Genomic DNA, 22,663 nt, shown 5'->3' with positions numbered 1-22,663 from the left:
CCAGGCTAGGGGTCGAATCAGATCTGCAGCTGCCGGCCTACACCACAGCCACAGCCACACCAGATCTGAGCCGTGTCTGCGACCTACACCATAGCTCATGGCAACGCCGAATCCTTAACCCACTGAGCGAGGCCAGGGATTGAACCTGTGTCCTCATGGATACTACTAGTCAGATTCGTTACCACTAAGCCATGATGGAGACTCCCAATAATCTTATTAATACAGGATTTCTAAGCAGAATAATATAACATATCAAACTGTTGTAAAAAGCATTTTAGGCTCTGACAAAATATTACTTCCAGTCACTGGGAAATATTTTGTTGAATTTTTGTTTACTTTAAAACTGAAATGCTTTCCATTGCCAAGAAATTTTATTTTGAATCAAAGGCATTTTTTTCCTTCTGTTGTCTTTTGTCCTTTTTTTTTTTTTTTTAGGGCTGCACCCATGTTATATGGAGGTTCCCAGGCTAGGAGTCTAATTGGAGCTGTTGCTACCGGCCTGCATCAGAGCCACAGCAACGCCAGATCCGGGCCGCGTCTGCAACCTACACCATAGGTCATGGCAACGCCGGATCCTTAACCCACTGAGCGAGGCTGGCGATTGAACCTGCGACCTCATGGTTCCTAGTTGGATTCGTTTCCACTGCGCCATGATGGGAACTCCTATCCTTCTCTTGTCTTCAATAGTACTATATGAGAAATTCTTAAAGGTCAGGGTCCAGTCTTCTTTCCTGTTATTGAGTTGCTGAAGTGTGATTGATTCATTCATTAGCAACTATTAAGGGTCTTTTTTACCCCCAGCTAGTGGGTAGGCATCAGATACAGCAGCCCTCACCACCTGAATGACATGGAAAGTGACCAGAGCAGTTCAGGGCAGGAGGCGCACATGCTCAATAAACCGGTGTTACTGCAGTTGACAGTCAAGTAGGCCTCCTTTCCTCTCACTTTTCAGTGAACACAAATATCACCTCCTGCTTGTTTCACAAAATACAGGAGGAGCAGATGAGGGTTATTTCACCTTGACATTCACTGATGATTTAGTGATGACTTATACATGTATGAGAATATCTAGGCTAGTAGTCTTAAAATTGCTAGTATATATCTTCTGTGAAGGACATGCCTTTTTGAGATTATCTTGCATAAAATTATTGTGATAGATTTCTACCAATACGTTTAGGATGAACCGAATTCATGGATATCCCATTTGAGAAATTCTAGCACGTGGTCTCACTGAGGATGAGGACAGTAAAGCATGTAGTTTAAAATAAGGTTTCCATTTGACAGTGTATAAAAATACATTAATTCTATAATTTGTTCCTTGTGTAGGGAAGTTATTTTAAAGTTGGCAACAGCTGTAAGTATTTTGACATAAAGTAAATGGTCAGTAGTCATGAAAGATGTCTCATAACCTTCATGACAAATACTGACCTTGTGTTTTATTTCCCCCATGCAATCTAATAAAAGAAGTTGGTTTCATAGTTGGAGCCGCTACTAAAGCCAACATTTAATTCTTCCTTTATGTCACATTTCTTCTGTCTATAGCCCTGCTTTCCATGGCCCACCCTACTCCCCTGGCCTCCACTGGAACCAGCGGTTAGCTTTCTTTTTTTAGTTGGGGGCGGGAGGAGTCACAGCGAAATACTCTCTCCTGAGATGTACTGGGTTATGTAGTAGTAACTAGAGAGCAACCAAGCTGTGTGGACCTGCAGACATGGAGTTTAGCCAACTTTCTCTTTCTCAAATGCCAGCTTCAGTAAAAGTACAGATAACTCTGTTTGGGAACTTTTCAGCTCACAAATAGTCAAAGTTGTGATTGCTGTGATCATGCATCCCGTGGGCTCTATTGTTGGGCTCAAAAACTCGAAAGCTCATGGGGACAGAGAAGTTCACATAACATTGCTGAGTAGGTCTGATCTGCCCTTTGTCTCTAAGCTTTCGATAGAAATGTTAAGAAATATTTTACTTTCTTCTTAATTCTATTTAAGATAGACAAGAATGATCAACTAGATGGCATGACAACTGAAATTTGTCTGGGGACCAGTAAGGAAGGACACTGAGGAAGGCTGGATCTGGAGCAATGTAGGCTGAGTTTTGAAGGACGAGTTGGTGTTTGTTAAATGGACAGGAAGAGTGGAGTGGGAAGGACATTCTGGGTAGAGGGTACAGTGTGTGCAGTGACACAGAGGACAACAAAGCCTGGCATATCTGCCAGTGTGGGGCAGAGGGTGGAGGTAGGTGGCCTGAAACTGGCATGAAATAGCAGAGAGGCCTCATGCCTTGCTGAAAGTTGGCCCCTTCTCTATGGGCTAGGGAGAGCTATGGAAAATTTTAGCATGTGAGACTGGTGTTTCAGCCATGTGAGAATGGTGTTTCAGGTTGTGTCATTGAGGCTTGGGAATCCAGAGACCAGTGAGCAACCTGGCAGTCGTGCAGACAGAACCGACAAAGCCGCAGCAAGGCCCCAGCCAGCCCCAGTCCCGGAAGTCTGTCGTTATCGTCCTAATAATGTCGAGGCAGTGACACTCGCAGTAGTAATGATTCTGCTCTTCTCGTGCTCAACCCATCATGCCTTTTTCTTAACACTTTTGATTGAACTTAAATAGTGAAAAGGCACTCATTGTGTTTAAAGGTATCAAACACAGATTTCTTGATGCCTCGCCTTTAAGGTGCTAAATGATCAAGGGGTCCCTAAGTGTGAGTGGAGTTATAAAACAGAGTAGGCAAAGTAGGAGTAATGAAATAGCCACTTGAGCTGAAGATGTTGGCCAGAAGGCACAGACTTTCAGTTATAAGATGAGTAAGTTCTGGGGATCTATAGTTAATAATACTGTACTGTGACCTGGAAATGTGCTATGAGAATAGATTTTCAGCATTTCTATCACACGCAGAAAAGAAGGCCTCTGTGTGTTGGTAGATGCTTGTTAGCTGAATTGTGTAATCATTTCACAGTGCACATATGCATCTATCGAGTTATCACGTTGTGTACTTCAAGTATATGAAGTTTTATTTGTCAGTTATACCTCAGTAAAGCTGAGGGAAAAATAGGGAGTAGACTGCACTTTTGGAAGATGTGCTAAAAACACTTCAAGGAAGATTTATATTGAAACAAGAATTTATAATAATTTGGGTAGTAATTAAGACAATAATAATAGCTTATGTTTCATGTTAATGATACCTTGGTGTTGGATTATCTACTTATTTTTAGAGTAAAAATGAATCCTTCAATTTTTTTTTTTTTCTTTTTAGGGCTGCACCCAAGACATATGGAGATTCCCAGGCTAGGGGGTCCAGTTGGAGCTACAGCTCCTGGCCTGTGCCACAGCCGCAGCAACTCAGGATCCAGTCCACGTCTGCGACCTACACCACAGCTCATGGCAATGCCATATCCTTAACCCACTGAGCAAGACCAGGAGTTGAACCTGCATCCTCATGGATACTAGGCGAATTTGTTTCCATTGTGCCAGAACAGGAACTCCAAATGCTTCAGTTTTAATACCACTGAAAGACAGGATTTTAGATATTGTGATAAAATGAGGAGACAAAAGAGTTGTCCCACTTCTTGTTATTCTGGCAGTTGCATTGTGTTAATGGCCCATCTCACTAACCATCCTTTGGTGTTTTTCCTGCATGTTGCTGTTAAATCATATCTCCTCCAAACTGTATTTGTTCATTTTCTCTGTGTTATTGTCATCATCATCGTCATCATCATTTTATTTGAGACCTTAAAATTATCAATGCTAAATTTATCTTCTTGGATTAGTTTGTTAGATTAACTTCTTAGGATCCTCATTATTACATCCAATATATTTCTTTTTTGCTCATTTTTTTGGTCCACAGATTGATGAATGTGATTCCTGTATTTCCCTCTAGTTCATTAATGAAAGTGTCCAGAAAAACAGAACCCTGTCATGTCTGTCCAAAGTCTTTATCCCAGGTTGGCAGCATCCATTTTAGACCCTTTGAGTAAGATTGATCACGGGGTGAAAGAGCCCCCTTCACTTTTTTATATACAACTTGAATCTCTTTATCTTGCTCTTGAATATCTTTCAGGTGTTACAGACGGTCTTGTTAAAAGCCAGATATTTCGTGTCTGCTTCTGACACTGGCTTTCCCAGTCCAGTGGCCTCATCAAGTAAGGGGTGAGGTGGGGCTGAGCTACGTTGCATTAGGGTCTCTTTCCTAATGAATTTTGTAATCTTATGTGGGGTCAGTGTCAAGCTCACATGTCTCTGGTCTGTAGAACCCACTATCTTGATAGAAAGCCCCTTTCCAAAATAGTATTGACAAATGCCAGTTAGTTCAGATTCTGTTGTATTTTTCATTCTCTGTGCCATCTTCTGTGGAAGACTCAAGTAAATGTTAGGTCAATGCTCTACTTTCACATTCTTAGAAGACCCTGTAACCCTGGTCCGAAGCAAAAGATTTTTATTTGTTTCTTTTCTTTTCTTTTCTTTTCTTTCTTTCTTTTTTTTTTTTGGAGAATTATTTGTATTCTAAAATGCTGCTATGATTTAGGGATCTGGGATTGAGTAATATGATCAATTAAAAAAAAAAAAGCCCATTTCAATTCTTTTGGAGAGGAGAACTTTCAGATTCTAACCCCAAAGAATGTTAAGGAAACATTCAGGCACATTTTAGTCACTATCTGCCCTGAAATATAAATCTTCAAACAGTTTATATTTTAAGATTATTTCAACAGCAAGACAAGAATTTTTTTATGCCAATACGTTTTGAAACAGGTTGTTAACTGGTGCCCTAAGAACTGTATTTGGCCTGCAAATGCGTTTTATTTGGCTCACATAATGTTTTTTAAAACATTGGGATTAGTTGCCAGCATTTAAAAATAAGGAAATTTCACAGTTTAAAAAAACCCTTGCATTTCTGGCCCTTTTTGAAAACCTTGACAGTCTTTGACTATACCAGATGCTTGTCCCTACACGGTGGTAGTAATACTGATGACATAGCCAGCTAGGTGCCTGCTGCAGCCCTCCCCTCCTCATTGCCTTTCCCAGGCCACCGTTGCTCCCTTCATCAGCCGGGCCCTCAGAGTGTGTGTGAGCCGGCACCTGCTGAGTCGAGAGCTAACCAATCAAAAGCGTTGGAAGAACAGTAAGAGGGTAGATTTTTGCTATTTTGTTCCCTGGCAGTAACTGCCTGACCTCTGTCCTGATGCGATGGTTGGAAGTGCTTGGTAAAAGCATTTTGGGTTTCCATGAGGAACTGCACTCAGCTGGGCAGGGGTGGGGGAGCAGCCTTTCTGCTCACAGTCTACATCTCATCTCCTCGTTCATAGACATGACAAGCAAGATGTCCTAGGAAGACAACAGCTGTGAATTTCTTACGACATTTAAAGGAGGGCAGGTAGGCCCTGGGTCACACCTATGTGGTTTTAGAGGTGTTGGGGAGTTTGGCCAAGGTTGCATGCCTGGATTGGGGGGCTGCGGATGGAGCCCCAGACTCCTGACTCCGGCTCATTGAGTTTTTCGCTTCTCATTTTTCAGTTTAGTGTAGTGGTCTGGAGATGAGGTCTGTAGTCAGCTCTGGATTTAAGTGCAAGTTCTGCTGTTGACTAGCTATGCAACCTTCATCAAATGTCTAAAACCTCTTTGTGCCTGATTTCTCTTGTTATAAAAGGGGGAGAATAATGATACTGACCTCATAGGGTTGTCATGGGAATTAAACATAATATTGTATTTAAAGAACATAAAATAGTGTCTTGCCTATAATAAACAGTACATAATGCATGATATCTGAAAAATAGTATTTATGAATTCCATATTATGGTAGACTTAGCTAAAACCAGCATTTCAACCTCTCAAAACTATTATGTAATTATTATTTTTTTCCTCTTAGAGTTTAGAAATGGCTTTAAGGAGAGTTTTACTACATCTGTTTTTTTAAAAGCCTCAGTGGGAAAAGAGGATGGGAGGAGGGAAAGAATAATCTTCATAATACCTGCTGTGATACGATAAATCACCAGAGAGCAGCAGGAACATGAAGAGGCCGCCAGTATCTGACGCAGTGGTCTGTGAGCATAGACAGGCAGAGATGCGCCAGGGACTGAGTAGGGGGCTGTTGGTGTGACAACCTCCTGACGTTTGGCCTGGACTTTGAAAGAAAGATGCGATGGAGATGGAGATGCTCTTCAGAGCCAGGAGAGTCACTGTGGAAGATGGATTTTGGGAAGCCCCTGTGGAGGCCACGGGATGAATTAAGTAGTGGTTTAAATGCCCGCTGCTGGAGATGCCGATGAGGGCCTGCCAGAGCAGTGGGGATGGAAGAAGGGGTGGGTGTTGGAGCAGAGTCAAGGTGTGTTTGGGAGGGAGAAATGGTGAGTGGGTGGAAAGGGTAAGGAAGGAGGAGGAGTTGATTGTGACCCAGGAGAAACTGGTGCCTTGAATGGGGACTTGTCAAGGGGCAGGTTTGGAAGGGAAAGTGAGTTTAGTTTTGCATGTGTGGAGTTTTGGGGGAAATCTTGTGAAATATCTGAGTGAATATGTAGCATCAAAGTATTTTGTCATTTCTGAAAGACCTCATTTGAGTGGATTTGTGCAGGTAAGAAAGAAACTGTCCGGTAGATAGTTAATCTGTAACCGGGAAGGTAACAATCCTGGAAATACATAGTTAGATGTCATTACTTAGGAGTGATGGTTAAAGCCACAAGAATAGAGGGTGCTGTTCCGTGGAGCAGTGTGGGGTGAGGGAGTAGGGGGTTAAAGGTGTTCCACCAAGGAAGTTGAGAAGGAATGGTATCCTAATGGCATCTCTAGTCAGTGGGGGAAGGAATGGGTTATTTAATAAACAGTGTTGGGACAAGTGGTGACCTTTGGTGGAGGGAGGGGAAAGCTAGGTCTCTGGCTCATACTGTTCACCAAAATTACTTTCATATGGATTAAAGCTAAAAAAGTCTTAATTGTACTTGAAGACAGTAAAGATGACAATATATCTAATCTTAGCATGAGAAAGAAGTTTACATTCAGAAACCATAGAGCACAAAATTGAGAAATCTTTCTTAATAAAAGTCAAATAAAAACCTCACTGGAAAGTAAGAGAACAAACTGAGAAATGTATGTGTACTGTGTATTATAGAGTTAATATTCATATAATGATATTTCTTTCTAATTGAGCAGTAAGGAACAGATTATTGCTAATTTAAAAGACAGGCAAACGGTAGAATAAATAGTTTATAAATAAAACATTGCAAATTACCAGTAAGCATAGAAAACATATTTTGATTACATAAGCAAGGAAATGAGACTTATGGCTAACAGTCAGAAGAGATTAAAATAAAATAGAAACGATAACCCTTGATAGTAGTGAGAGTGTGAAGAGGCATGAACTGGGGAGTGGAGCTGTTCCTAGTTCTTTTCGAAGATAAACCTATATCTTACTTTCTTGCATGTTAAAGAGCTCTTACATGTTTTTGAGCAAGAAAGAATGTTCTTCGGGTTGTTTCTTGAGTAGTAGAGTGTTTCACCCTTGTGATGGAAGGAACAGACAAGTTCATTTGTCTGCTGGGCACTTATGGACATTTACTGAAGGCTGTTGAAGACTCTCAACAACCCAGCTGAGGTGAGAGTTGAGTGGACAGATGTCTCTGTGCTATGGGGGGGAGGGCCTTCTGGGGCCTCCTGAAGTGGGGGCGGGAGGCATTGGAGCATGGAGAACAGAGCCGTGGTTTGAGGGAAGGCCTGGGGCCTGTGAGGAAATGGAGGTTTGGGGGCTGCAGGTCTTCAGCTCCACCGCAGAGGGGATTGGAGGCCAACGGCTGGTGGCCCCTGGAAGGGCTTGGTCTGCTGGGTTGAACAGGGGCTTGGAGCAGTGGGAACCTTTGGAGGATTTTAAGCACTAGAGCAATGTACTCACATCTGTTTTGACATGCCGAAGATGATAAGGAACAGGCTGTTGGATTAACAGGGAAGTCCTTGCTGGAATGAAGACCAGAACCAACAGAGAGGAGTGTAAGGATCCTGAGGGAAAAAAAATCTAGGTGACAGTGTGTAAAAAATTCCTAGGAAATTCAGAAAAACATAAGCTAGATTCTTATATCATAGCAAAAGTTGAATTTCAGCATTATTCCCCTCCACGCAGAATGTGGACTCAAGGATGGAGCTGTAGAGCTGTCCTCTGATTTAATTCCCAAACTTCTTGGTTCACAGTGTCCTTGTGTTTCATTAATGTTATTACAGTGCCCCCAGGTCAAAAGAAATACCTAACAGTTCTTTTTATCAAGTAGTTAGGTCCAAACAGCTTAGTAAGTATTTATGACCTGACACTTCAGTAGCATATCAACTTAAAAGAAATAATACTTTTATTTCATTCTTAAAAAGCTACATCTGTGAACCTGCTGTGTATTGCACAGCTTCTCAAACCTTGGAAACAGATTCGGCACTGCCACCCTCATTTCCATTTCTCCATTGATTTTTGGGGTGGTACTTGTGTTTTATCACAGCATCCAGCCTTCCCTCCCAGTTCACAAAGATATGATGTCACCGAGAGGAATGCAGCATGACCTAGTGCTGAAACCCAACTACTTTGAGCTAAAGGTTCTCACAGGGTTGGACAGATGTCGCATTGTTTACTCCGAAAATTTACAATATACTCTGGTACCCCACATCTTTTGCTTTTGTGCCTTGGGGCATCTCCATGCCTGGTTCAGGAACCACAGCTCTAACTTTTGTTCTCAGTATTGGCCTACTTGGGTTACTGTGAAGCCTGGCGGTCAAAGACAGTATGCAGACATACACATTTATTTACGTCTCGGGATTCATTGGCCCATCAGCCAGCTTCGAGTTTTGAGTGTCTGCTGTGCTTGAAGACTGAGGGGAGACGGGGTGCTTACTGTGAACAGAGACGGTGTTTCCTCTCAAGGAGCTTCCAGTTTACCAGAGGAATTACAGAATTGGGAAGGGTCAGCAGTCTTTTCTGTAACAGGCCAGGTGGCCGATATTTTAGGTCTGCTGGCCTTGTCTCTGTGGAAGCTGTTCAGGCCCAACACGGAATTGTGCAAATAGCCCTGGACAGCACTTAAGCAGATGGGTGTGGCTGTGTTCTAGTAAAACTTTATTTACAAAAACAGAGGCAGGTGGAATCTGATCTGCAGGTCAGTTTGTGCAACCCCTGTGATGGAGATGTAATTACATGTCCTAGAAGCAGGGGAAGGAGCAGTAGACCAGGGGAATCTGGGAAGGTATCAGGGAGGTGATGAGGCGCTCTCCCTGCCTCCCCCCAGGAGTCCCCCAGGCGAGTGGAGGAGAGGGGGCTGAAAGAGTTATAGAGGGAATTCCAGGCCGAAGGAAGAACATGCAAATATAGTCCTGAAGGGGTCTGGCACCTGGGAGAATGGGATCAGTTTTAGTGTGAACTGGAGCGAGATCGGAGGGGAGGTACAGGGCTTCTTTCCTGAGTTAAACTCTGTTCTCATTTTTCTCACTTTTTGTTTTCTACCTCATTTTTTGGTGAATCACATCCTCTAGTAGCCTCCAGAGAATGGCTGCATGGAAGGAATCTCTTTTGAGATCTGGGATGTCTTAATAAAATATATGTTATTCTTTCAATTAGTAGTTTGGATGAGTATGGAATTCAAGTGTGAAAACAATTTTCACTCAGATTTTAGAGGATGTTCTTGTTCGCTTTCAGTGCTAAGGAGTATTCCTCCCCCACCCCGAGAGTATTTACTGACCACACTGCCAGTGTCTCCTGCACACACCTTCCCCATGTGACAGTGGGGGGCTTGTCAGCTCAGGGGGCTGTTCCCTTGCTGCACCCATTCCGGGGCCCTATATGGGAACTCTGCCCCCCCAAGCTTTTCTGATCTTCTTTTATGCAATTATCCTGGGTGCTGTACTTTGGAAGGAGTCTTTTTCGCTGTGCTGGGTACTGGGTGGGCTCTTTGAGGACTAGAATTTTGTATTGAAAATGGATTCTTTGTACATCTTTGTTATTGCAGTTGTCTCTTAATCTTAGAACACCGCTTCCTTCAAGCTTCCTGCTTCTAAAACCTTTAACTCTCCCTACATAGTCTGGTCTCAATCTGCCTTCCCAAACTGAGCTTCTAGGTCCAGCCAGGTTGGGGTTTTTCATGGGTATGCTCTCATTTGACTTCAGTCCCCTGCCTTCCCTTTAATGATACCATGGAGTCTACCTACCTGTGAGGTTTGTTCCTGAAAAGCCTTTCAGAGGGTGGTGCTTGAGGAACTTAAGTTCCTGTGACTAGGAAAGAGGTTGCTGCTGGTCAGTTTTCAAATAACTTTTCTTTTCTTTTTTTTTTTTTTTTTGTCTTTTTGTCTCTTGTTGTTGTTGTTGCTATTTCTTGGGCCACTCCCGCGGCATATGGAGGTTCCCAGGCTAGGGGTTGAATCGGAGCTGTAGCCACCGGCCTACGCCAGAGCCACAGCAACGCGGGATCCGAGCTGTGTCTGCAACCTACACCACAGCTCACGGCAACGCCGGATCGTTAACCCACTGAGCAAGGGCAGGGACCGAACCCGCACCTCATGGTTCCTAGTCGGATTCGTTAACCACTGCGCCACGATGGGAACTCAAATAACTTTTCTTTTAATCTTCCCCAGTAGAAACCAAGAAAGAAAGGGACACTAAGGCAGATGGGAATTGGCTCTAGAACACTGCCTTCCTTCCATCCGGCTTCCCTTGCTGGCGTGAGCGCCCAGCACCTCCTCTCTGTAGACTCAGCAGCCTGCTAGCACATCTATTTTGCTGTCTTGTAGTTAGGCAGTTTTTCTCCCTCCAGTGTCTCATTCCTTCGAGAGTTAGCGACAAGGGAGTTATCTCACTGAGGTGACAAGGATAGAGAGGCTTTGAGCTGTTTTTACTCACCTCCCCTACCGAGCAGGTATTTGTCAAACCCTGTCCTAGGCTGGGGTAGGTTCGTGCCAGCAGAAAAGGCTTACTCGTTCTGTGTCACCTTCCCTCTCTGCCCATCACCCTCCCCCCCCCAAAGAAAAATGACCATAAACCGCATAGGTTAGGACCACAGTTCCTGGTGCTCCTCTGCCTTGAGCTTTACTTTTCTCCACTCTTTTTTCTAACTCTTGTCAGCAGAAAGGTCCAAAACTCCAGTAAAGACACAAAAACAAGCAAAACATGGATTTTTTTTCTTTCTCTTCAACAGTTTTATTTGATTCTGCATGATCCATTTTCCTAAGCAGAAGGTTTTATTGACATTTTAAAATCCTTTCAAATAATTACATTGCACAGGATACAAACCGGTAGCCCTTAGGCAGGAAGGGCTTATGTCTGAAGGTGTATTTTGTTTGGCCTTTAGAATGTTTAAAAAATATGAATAAGTTGCTAATGTTTACAAATTTGACTCTTTCATGTAAAATCCCAGATTTCCACCTTGCCTTGAAAAAAAAAGAAAATCCGGCAAAACAAGGCTCATAATCACCACTTTGCGAGCAGGTGGCTCTCCCCACCAAGGACGCAGAGCTCCGGTTGGCACCTGCCTGTGTAGTTTCTTACCTGTCTAGCTCCTCTAGGCATTTACATTTGCATTCTTCTGTGTGTCAAGACAGCTATCCGAGTTTTGAAAATTAGCTCTTGAAATTCCATAAAAATGTGCTTTCCTCTAAGGCATAAGGCATTGGTGGGGAAAAAAAATAAGTTCTGACAGTGTATCTTATTGGAAGGGAGCAGAGATAAGTTTCATGTGTCCTTGTTTTCCTGGAGGCACACTGGAAGGCCCTGTTCACGTATTCTTCCGGCCTCAAATAAGTCTAATTGGTAGAGAAGCCAGATCTATTACAAGCGCATTATATGGCCTGAATGACTTCCTCAGAATTTTCTATGTAAATGTTATAACAGGAAGGTCCTCTTTATCACCTTGCCTATTTTCAGTGAAGCTGGCCTTGGTGACAGTGTCCTTGATTCTGCTCTTTCTGAGCATGCCCGCCCTGAGCCTCGCAGGCCTCCTCAGTGGTGTTGGGGGCTGCTGCTGACCTTGTGCTCCTGCCGACTGCTGGCTTGTGCCTGCCAGTGGGAGTGGAGTATCCCAGCTTAGCTTCAGGAAATCTCTCGTGTGGACCCTGAGTAGAGCTTGCCTCCCTGCCGCCAAGGTTGGAGGGATTAAGTGATTTGTGCTCAGTCACACTGCTAATTAGCAAGGGAGCCAGGATGAGAGTCTTAAGTCCACTGCACCTCTGTCCAGAGCTCATCTTCCACCTGCCACTTCTTGGGACACACTCTACTTTTCTAGAACAACTGTAAACTTGAGGGATTGTCTTATTTCAAGGTGGTGTTTAGCCAGTCAGTGAAAATGGTTTGTGATCATTTTAGTAGTGGTTTGGTCATGTTTGGTCTTCTTTATTCAGTTTTTCCTGTACACACCATGTAATTCTGTAACTTAAGCAATTGGCATTTTAGACATTCCATGAATAAATTTTCATTCTAATAAGGAAGTTTGGCAACACAGTGATTGACTAGGAAGCTATTCATTCATCCAGAAAATAATTTAACAGTTTTGAAATGTGTGCTCATGCCTCATGTGTGCTTTGCTTATGAGTATTTGCTCAGTTTGGGATTCATTTCTTGAGTTTTGGTACTACTCACCAATAGCCAGCCAGTCATCCGGCCATTTGCTTTCACTAAGAAAAACATTTCTTGAATTCTCTTACTAGACACCGGTTATTTAGATGCTGGATCACCTTTCCTTTGTCAAGTCCATTTCTCACATCCTGTCTCACATTTCCTATTTCTGCCTTTTGCTTATTCTGAAAGATTACTCACTGTCACTTATCTGTTTATTAAAATTTTTTAGTGTCTGAGTTCCCATCATGGCACGAACCTGACTAGGCACCATGAGGTTGCGGGTTCGATCCCTGGCCTTTCTCACTGGGTTAAGGATCCAGCGTTGCTGTGAGCTGTGGTGTAGGTCGCAGATGTGGCTCGGAATTCCGCATTGCTGTGTTTCTGGCGTAGGCTGGCAGCTATAGCTCCGATTAGACTCCTAGCCTGGGAACCTCCATATGCCACAGGTGTGGCCCTAGAAAAGACAAAAAAAAAAAATTTTTTTTTAAATATCAGCCAATGTATTTAACATATAAGAGCTACATTTATTTTGATTATTCGTTTTTCATTGCATTCTCTTCTTGTTTTTATGGCTGTGCTGTGCCTGCTCAGAATAATATTTAGAGGCAGTTTTCTGTTTTGTTCTTTGTTTGTTTGTTTTTAAGTTTTCCTCTTCCTCACATAATCCCTATTTCCTCTGGGAGTAATTTTTATTTTCTTCTTAGTGATCCGGCTTATCCTGAGTTTCTCTTTAATGATTTAGGCTTTGCTTATAAGTTTGGATCTTTCATTATGATCTCCAATTGTCTATTCCAGTATCAAAATGAGGCAATATTAGGTGTGACAAGGAGTTTTTAGCATGTAGGGAGGACTTGTTGGCTGGCAGCCTTCATTCAGCAAGAGTGGACAGAACACCATTACTCAGAGGAATCCCTGTGTCAGGTGTAGAAGGCTTTCCTTCTTGGCACCATGTCTTTGTTAGCTGCTCTGCCCCCTAACAACTCTTTAATGTTCTGCAGGAGAACACTTCTGTTGGAGTGGGGAATAGGAGCATGGTCAAAGTTGACTTCCATAAATAGATCTTCAAACCCTTTAGCTCCAGCCCTCATAAATCACTGCCTCCTTCTTCATGCACCCAGAGAGGATTTGAGTGGCCCCACTATCCAGCCAGCATTGTTTTTTCCACCAAATCTAGTAGCATATTTGCCTTCTCTCTTCTCCCTACACCTCACATAATATACAGAATACACTTACAACACATATATGTGCTTGGCACTATTCCAGGTTCTTTCCATATATTTACTCATTAAATCTTCACAACAAAATTACAAGCAAAATATAGTTATCATCCTTACTTTACAGTTGAGGAAACTGAAGCACAGAGAGATTACAGTCACACCTAAGTGCAGAAGCTGGAGCTCAGAGCCTGTGTGTGTTCATAAGCACCACACTGTCCTGCCTGTAATGGATGGGTAAGACCCGGCATCTCTAGAACAGATCCTGAGACTGCCTACCTCTCACCACCTCTGCCCTTAGAACTGCGGTCCTCACCAGTTATCTCGTGTGGAGTATGGTTTCTTTGCCTCTGTCCTCCCCTAGAGTCTGTTCTTTATGTAGCAGCTAGAGAAATCTTCGGTATCCCTTTGATGCCCCATGTGGCCTGACCAGCCCACCCTCTTCCTGACCTTTGAACCTGATAAGCTGCCTTTGTCTTAGGATCTCTATATTTGCTTTTACTGTCCTTTCCTGTGATCTTATCATGACCGTCTTCTCATCAGTCAGATCCCAGCTCAGAAAACAGACTTTCACTCACTCGCTCTCATGCCTATTGATTTACTCTAGTTTTTAAAGTCATATCAGGATCTTAAATTTCTTACTTATGTATGTGTCCCTAGAACTAGCATCTAAATTCCTTGAAGGTGGGGATTTAAATAATTTAAATTTATGAGAAATAGGAACTTTACATCACAGTATTTGTGGAAAAGAATACCAATAATACTTTTCATAAGTAACTCTAAAAGTTAATATATACTAATTTAAATTTAAAAAGCCATTTCACATATCACTTAAAATTATCAGAACCTCAGTTTTATGCACTGCTTCTCTGTACTCTGTACTGGAGTGTCGATAAATATGTGCTCAGTTATAATCTTGAAAACTGACCCTTTAATGCATCCCAGAGCAACAGCTGTGTCCAGTCATCATGTCTCCTAGAGCCGGGGCAGCTGAATCTAGTGTCTCCATGGTTTTAACATGCAGTATGTTTTGGTATTTGTTGGTATCCATTTTCAGTGTTGATGTACACAGGATAAAGATGCTTTTGGACCAGTTTGAACACCATTTGAAACTTTTCTTCTCACACAGGACTGACTGCATTTCACAAATGATTTCCTTACGTTTGAAGAGACCATCCTGGATGGTGGACAGTAGGAGAATGAGGACGACTTCCGATTTCCAATGGCTCTTATTAATGTTTCTTCTTATGTATTTAATGAGTCAAGTAAACAGCCAGAAAAAAAGTAAGTATATCCAGAGTCAGGGAAAATGAGCTGATTGCAGTGTCATTACTGTTTTGATTAAAAGGCAATATTGGGTCTTTACTGAACCCTTCAGATAGTTGTTAAAATCCATTTCTTTGTTATTTTTTAATGTACTTTTTGGTTTCTTTTAAAAAGGCCCATAAAAGATAGCTCTAAATATTCTTTTCCCACTAAAAAATTAAGGTATAACTTACATACAGTAAAATTCACGCTCTTAGGATAAAGTTCTGTGAGTTTTGGCAAATATGTAGTCATATAACCATCTGCACAATCAAGATACAGAACAGTTGCCTCATTCCAGAATATTTCTCATGCTCTTCTATTGTCAGCCCCTCCCATCCCCCCCTCCATCTGGCAATGATCTGTTTTCTGTCTGTAATTTCAAAATGTCACATAAATAAAATCTAAATATCAGCTTTAAATAATATATGGTTTGTTTTCATCCTGTTTAAATATATTAGAAATGTTGTGTAGGTGGGTGTTACCTAGCTTACTCTATAATGAACATTTTCATCCTTTTGCCTCTGAGTTTAGTTTTTATATTATTTCCACAATTAAGCAAATCTTCTCTTCCCCCAACATCACTGCTAAATAATTTTATTATGATTGCTGATGATTTCTAATGTGTTTCTAATGTTTTGTTTTGTCTTATACAAATAGCTTTATACTTTATTGCTGTAGTGAATATCATATCAACTCTATGTAAAAATTAAAGAAAAAAACCTTTTTAGTAGCCACTTACATAGAGAATTTGAGATAGAATACCTTTTTCACACCCTAATTGCTTTTTCCCCTTCCTTCCTTTTGTCCTCCTTTGCCTCCCTCTCTTCCTCTCCTTTCTTTCTTTTCATTGTCCTTTTAGATGACATTGTGTATCATTTATATATTCTATGATGTTATTTTACAGATGTAAATACTATTAGGACGGTAATCTTCTGAATGACTTGTTACTTTTGAATTGTTTAGGCCTACACAAAATACATACTTTTCAGAGATTTATGTGAGTTTATTACTGTTTATGTGATTCCTTCATAAAAATCTAAAGATTGGCTATGGGATTTCTGTGTAGGTGGCAGTCTGGTAAGAAGCCATAAAGCAGTAGTGGTTAGGAGTGCTCAGAAGCTGTGTTTGTAGCCCGGGAGAAACGGAGTTTTTACCTAAAGCCTTAGAGTTACTTTTTTTTTTTGTCTTTTTTGCAAACGGGGCCATTGGAGATAAAAATTCTCCCAGGCCCTCTCTTGGTCCATTCATTAAATCCGTACAGTCACTCCCTCATGCCCTCTATTTATCTTAGTTGCCTGGAAGTGGAATTTTTGAGAGAGGCCTAACCCTCAAGTGGTCTAGTGGTTGGCCCACTTTGATCGTTTACTCACTAACTTTTTAGAAGCAAAACTACAAAAAGAAATATCACCTCCTGTGACTGCAAGTTCCTCTCTGCATGAAGAACACCGGCCCTCTGCAGACCCAGACGCTTGTACTGTCTGCTGGGAGGGTTGACTAGTTGACTTTCACAGTGCAGTTACGTTAATAAGTGTGTGTGTATGTGCGTGTGTGGTTTCTCCTGCTCCAGGGACTCCTCGTGATCTGAAGTGTGTAACAAACAACTTACAAGTGTGGGACTGTTCTTGGAGAGCGCCCTCTGGAGCAGGCCGTGCTGCTGCTTATGAAGCTTGCATTGAAAACGGGTAATGGAACTGCTTTGATTACTTTCTAGTTAAAACCTAATAAGGATTGCTTGTCTTTAATTTTAGAATTAAAAATGAACATTTAGATGAACATTTTCATCCTTTCGCCTCTGAGTTTAGTTTTTATATTATTTCCACAATTAAACAGATCTTCTCTTCCCCCAACATCACTGCTAAATAATTTTATTATGATTGCTGATGATTTCTAATGCATTTCTAATGTTTTCTCTTATATTAGTTTATACTTCATTGCTGTAGTGAATATCACATCAAACATACGTAAAAATTAAAGAAAAAAACTTTTCTGGAAGTTTTTTAAAGAAATTTTAAATCTTAACTCTTATTTCCTAAAAATCTGAATCCTGTGTCAAGCAGGATGGAAACAAGTCCTTCTCCTGGCTACAACTTTGATTCTTTTATTATATGAATACTGAGTGTGGGACACCCTTCTCATGGGCTGTGGATTCTGACCAGCTCTGGGAAGTTTTACTGGCCTGTCCTAATCCAGTGTCTGCCTACTCAGTGAAGTTCAAGTTTTGACTCTGCCTAAGGGAAAACGTCAGTAGTAGTGGCTTAACAGACAGGCATTTACTCTCATGTAAAAGGTCTGGAATAGGTGGTTCAAGGCTGACATGACATGGGCGCATGTGGCCATAAGAGACCCAGGTTCCTCTTTATCGTGCTATTTGGCCATCTCAGTATGTGAGTTCGTGGTTCAAGATGTTGCTTCAGGAGCAGCTATCATGTCTTCACTCTAGAAAGCAGGAAAGACAAAAAAACAAAAAATTTACGAATCTGACTAGCATCCATGAGGATGCAGGTTTGATCCCTGGCCTCGCCCAGTGGATTAAGGATCCAGCATTGCTGGGGCTGTGGTGTAGGCCAGCAGCTACAGCTCCAATTTGACCCCTAGCCTGGGAACCTCCATATGCTGTGGGCACAGCCCTAAAAAGACAGACAGACAGACAGATAGATAGATATAGAAAGCAAGCAAGCAAGCAATCAGGAAGGAGGAGGAGGAGGATTTTCTTTAGGGAGACTTCTAAGAGGTCCCAAATAAAACCTCTGCTTACATCTCATTGGCAGAACTTAGTCAAATGGCTAAGCCTATTTGCATAAGAGGCCGGGGGTTTTTTCCTCAGAGCGTATGGCAATGTGCCCCCATAAACCTTGGGGTAACATTGTTAAGAAAAGGCAGGATGTGCATATAGGAAGGAAGCAGCAGGTTCTGTCACACTGCCTTACCCTCTCCAGTAGTCTTGGAGGGCCTGCAGGTCCCAAAGCCTAGAGTGGGAGCTTTCAGGCTGTCTGCCAGCCAGTGCCTTCTCCTGGCTCCTCCCTAATCCCAGCAATGCCAGAGAAGTTCTGGCACAGCAGCTCTGAGCACCAGTGTGCTGATGAGTGGTCCTAATGTAAGTTGACATCTGTGTGGCCTTAAATACACTCAAATTTGTTCCCAGTCAGTGTATATTTATTGAGCATTAGTCTAAGTGTTGTGGTCATTTATCAGCCAGGATAAACTTGGTTTTATTGCAGAAACAACCCTTGTTGTTCTTTTCTGCAGTGAAAATACAGGATTATCTCCTGCTTGTGTTTGTGTCCACTGGGGGTCAGTTGGCATCTCTGTCCGTGTCCCCCCAAGGGCCCCAGGGCAGGGGGTAACCTCATCTCCCAGTGCACAGGAGCACTGCCCCCTTTTAGAGCCTCCTTCCTGACGTGATAGGTTTGACTTCGCCCAGTTTCTCTGCGACTAACGCTGTCTGGCCATGCCTTGCTTCAGAGGAGCAGGAGGTGCGCTCTTGCTGGGAATCCAGAGGGGAGGACCCGAAAAACCTGGTCATTAGCGCAGTTGACTACCGTGGGCCACATGGAGAGGAAGTTGTCCTGGCTCTGGGAGTTCACAAGCAGGGGATCCTGTGACGCTGTGGGTTAAGTGCTGATGGAAATTGTCAGTGATGGTCTGAGGGAGCACTGACCACGGAGTGGGAGGTCCAGAGAAGCTGTCAGAAGCATGCTTGTGGAGTAGAAACACTCAGTTTTCTCAGCAGATACAGGGCAAAAAGGCCTGAAAGAATATGGAGTATAATGCCATGAATGTATGAAAAAGCATGATTTAGAGAATTCAGATGGTTTTGTGTTGCTGGTATGAAAAGAAGCCTCACATGTGAGATTGGGAGGAGGCAACCAAGCCTTTCACGTCTTCAGTCCTAAGTGAATAATGTGAAGAAGCCTGGGTGGGGGAGGGTGGGGATGCAGAAGGTGCCAAGAATCCTTTTGCTTGAATTAAAATGTTCATAGGAAGTTAGAAATGTTTGTGAATAATAAGAAAAAGTATGTCAGTGTTCCCTGGGAGGTGCAAAGGGCCATGGAACCACAGAAGAAAAATCACTTTTGTCTGAGAGGTAATGGGCGGGAACTAGAAGCGTTTTGAAAGCAGAGCCCATGAGAACGTTTTGTATGGGTGAACCATGAGCCAAGACAGAGGAGCAGACAGGTTGAGTTGAAGTCTCAGTGAGAGGTGGCCTGTGATGATCTGGTCCAGAAACGGGGGTGGGGTGGGGCAGGGTCTGTGAGGTGGGAGGCAAGGCTGCACAGGGAAGTTTGGGTAGGGGTTTGAAGTGTGTGCTTAAAATCCTCAGTTTCTTTCTTGAAAGAATCATCTCTGCTTATTCTCTTGACTTTCTGGTACAGTCCGGTTATGTTTCCTCCCACCACACTGGTGAACTTACCACTAATCTCTCTTTTTCAATCTTAAAATAGGATAGAACTTGTAATGGGTTTTTTTAATATACAAAAGAACATAAAGTATTTTACAGTACACTTTGTGTTTGTCAAGTTTTAATGGAAATTGCACTCAATTTTGTCTGCTGCTTAGAATTTGATTTCTTATGTTGCAGGTCTCATTCTTGTTATCGATTGGAGAAAAATTTTAAAATCCCAGCTCTTTTACCTGGTGATCATGAAATCACAATAAACCCTTCACATGACTTTGGAAGTTTTATAAGTAAATTTACGCTAAATGAAAAAAACGTTTGTAAGTATTTGAAAAGAAAATCAATTTGAAAATAACTCAGTATAGTGCCTTTGTTAATATTGTGGTGCTTGTAATTGACAGAAATTTGCCATTCTTTTACATGTGTTGTCACACTAATACACTCCTTTACCCAGTGACCGTACGTACTTCCAACTCGGGAGCGTAGCCAGGATCCAGACAGAGGCAAACTCTCCCTCTGGTCAATCAAGTGCATGTCACACAGGTCCAAGGGCCATCCCGCAGCTGGACGCTTTTCTCCTTTGCCTCTCCTTTGTTGATTCCTGTACACCTTTCAGAATTCCTCAGGCATCCTAGGGAGCAGTCTTTGACCATCCCCACCCAGAGGAGACCTCTTTCCTTTCTTAGCTTTCCATCAGACTATCCATATTTCTCTTTTGTGGCATTTCTCACAACATCATGAATAGGTGTATGTGTTTCTTGTTTCCTCTATAAGAAAATGGTTCCCTGAGGGCAGAGACTTTATCTTTTATAGCCAGCGTCTAGCCCAGTACCCAACACATCATAGGCATCTTCTATAGATGTGTTGACCAAATGCCTAGGATGTATGCTGTAGGCTGGGTGGAGGCGTGAAATAAAGCCAGGCTGATGGAAATAGAAATTTTGCGACACAATGAGACCTTAAAAACCCCAATGGTCTTGACTCTGTTAATGGTGGGGTAAACAGATTTGTTGCCTTCTGACAGCTGTTATGGGGTGGTATCATAATGATGTTACTGTGGGTCTTATAAGGATGACTTGCTCTGAAGCAGGGGAAAGAGAATATAAGTACCTGGTGATTGTCAATTTCACAGACAGACTGCATATTTGGAGCGGTGTGTGTCTGAGGTAGCACAGATTTTGAAAGGATAATAACAAAGCATACTGTCTAGGAGCTTAGAACTTGTCTCATTTTCTGGCTGAAGTACTGCGTGGGTAAAGTGTTATTTAGGGCTGTTTTCAAGATAAAAAGGAGCCATGTTTGTTATTTTCTTTCTATTGTCATATGTGCAATCCATGTGAGATTTTGTACAGGTCAGCCATGATTCTAATACCTACAGAGAAATAGTGTTAGTACTTACATACATTTTCTTGTATATACATATAAACAATAAACTTCATGCTACTTTATAATAGGCCTAACAGAAGATACAGATTTTCAAGTTGTTATGTAAGTAAATCTTTTTTATACAGACTGCATGGTATTCTATTGAATGGAGGTCCTGTAATTACTTTGAGTCATTGATTATTAACAGTGAGATTTTTACTTCTAGTTTTTTAATATTATAACCAATGCTTTAATGAACAATTTTTTGCACATATATGTTTCTGAATTTGTGTGATGGTTTTCCTAGGCTAAATTCCTAGAACTGGGGATACTGCATTGACATCTCCTTTTTATGACTCTTGATATCCACTACCAGTTGCTCTCCAAAATTTTTGAGTCTCTTTGCACTCCCGCAGACATTATAGAGCATGCCTGATCATCCACATCCTTGCCAGGACTGGATATTGTCTATCTCTCTTGATTTTGCCATTTCAATCTGATGGTCTCCAAATTATAGCACTGCTGTTTTTATATTTCTGTGATTACTTTTTAAAAATTATCATTCATTTTTTTATTTTCTGAACTACCTGTATTCTTTGTAAATTCTCTCTTGTGTGTTGAAATTCACTTTTTCCCTCATCAGTTCATAAGAACTTTCTGGATAGTGTGGTTATTAATTTTGTCATATTTGCTATAATATTCTTCCAAGTTTAAAATTTAAACTTTGTAGTGTTTTTTTCACACCACAGGTTTTCATTTGTATATAGTAGTATCTCTTGCTATTTTTAATGGGTTTTTTGTTTTGTTATCATGCTTGATTTAAATCTTTCATCTACCTGGAATTATTTTGTAGTAAGGAAGGTATGAGGAATCTAACTTAATTTTATTCCAGATTTTAAAACATTTCCCCAGGACTCTAGCAGAGACCCAGTTTGTGTTGTCTGTTTTTTCATTAGGGATTGAGGTTTTGTCTGGAAAACTACTTGAAGATAACAGTGTTAGAATTAAAAAGGCAAATCAGAACAGACTCTGTGACTTATTTGATTAATAGTTCATTGTTTTTGCATATCATGTTATTTGTTGACAGCATTTTAATAACAATGGGCCTGATTGTGATTAGAATGTTAGATGAACAGTATCCCAATGCTAAGATGTTGCTACTACTACTCAAATAGGAAAATACTGATAGGAAAATGGAAAAGCAAATTAGATGAACATAAGAAAGGAAGGTGGATGCATCAGCAAATGTTTGAGCACCTGCCACGGGCAGGAGAAGCTGTGAAATGAGAGTGAAGCTGTGCATTAGAAAATTTGGGTTTTTTGGCAGTTTGCTGCTTAATGAAAGTATGAAAAGTTAAGTTTCCTCCAGATCTTAAGATGCTTTCAGAAGTGTACATATAAAACAAGATATTTAACATATATGCGTATATATAAAATAAGCTTCTGATTGACAAGCATAGGCATGAAAAGAAGTCTTTATAAGATTTTTTAATTGCTAAATTCCTTAAAATAACCTAAAAATTTGGATCCATCTGAGGCAGAATAAATAGCGTGGATCCTATAAAAGAGCTAGGAAAGCTCCCATATCTAGTGTTATAAAGCAAAAAGTTATGGGTAAAGGTGTAGCAACTTTAAAAAAGAAAGAACACTGATGAAATTTTTTTCCAGCTGAAAACTTTCTAGTTTCTAGAAAGCAAGTTAACATTGTCCTCAAGTGTATTTTAGCTGGAAAGAAATGCCAGTGACAGCTCATTGGAGCTTAGAGCAACTTCCCAGGTAATGGATGAAGACCTGTACTCTGAAGTCAGGGAAGAAAGTGTGTTTAATCTTTTCG

At 41.5% G+C, this 22,663-nt stretch overlaps 1 protein-coding gene across 1 annotated transcript in view; it reads left to right on the top strand.

Annotated features, from left to right (window-relative positions):
* Window positions 591-22,663, top strand: part of LOC397451 (LIF receptor alpha) — a 74,498-nt gene continuing 52,425 nt past the window's right edge. The window contains 4 exon segments of the mRNA XM_021076925.1: window positions 591-13,997; window positions 14,890-15,044; window positions 16,636-16,750; window positions 19,648-19,784. Coding sequence (XP_020932584.1) covers window positions 13,789-13,997; window positions 14,890-15,044; window positions 16,636-16,750; window positions 19,648-19,784 — 616 coding nt within the window. The 5' untranslated portion in view covers window positions 591-13,788.

This window comes from Sus scrofa, chromosome 16, assembly GCF_000003025.6.
Source record: "Sus scrofa isolate TJ Tabasco breed Duroc chromosome 16, Sscrofa11.1, whole genome shotgun sequence".
NCBI lineage: Eukaryota > Metazoa > Chordata > Mammalia > Artiodactyla > Suidae > Sus > Sus scrofa.
Note: the sequence above shows the minus strand (reverse complement) of the source record. Positions and strands in the feature narration are given on the sequence as shown.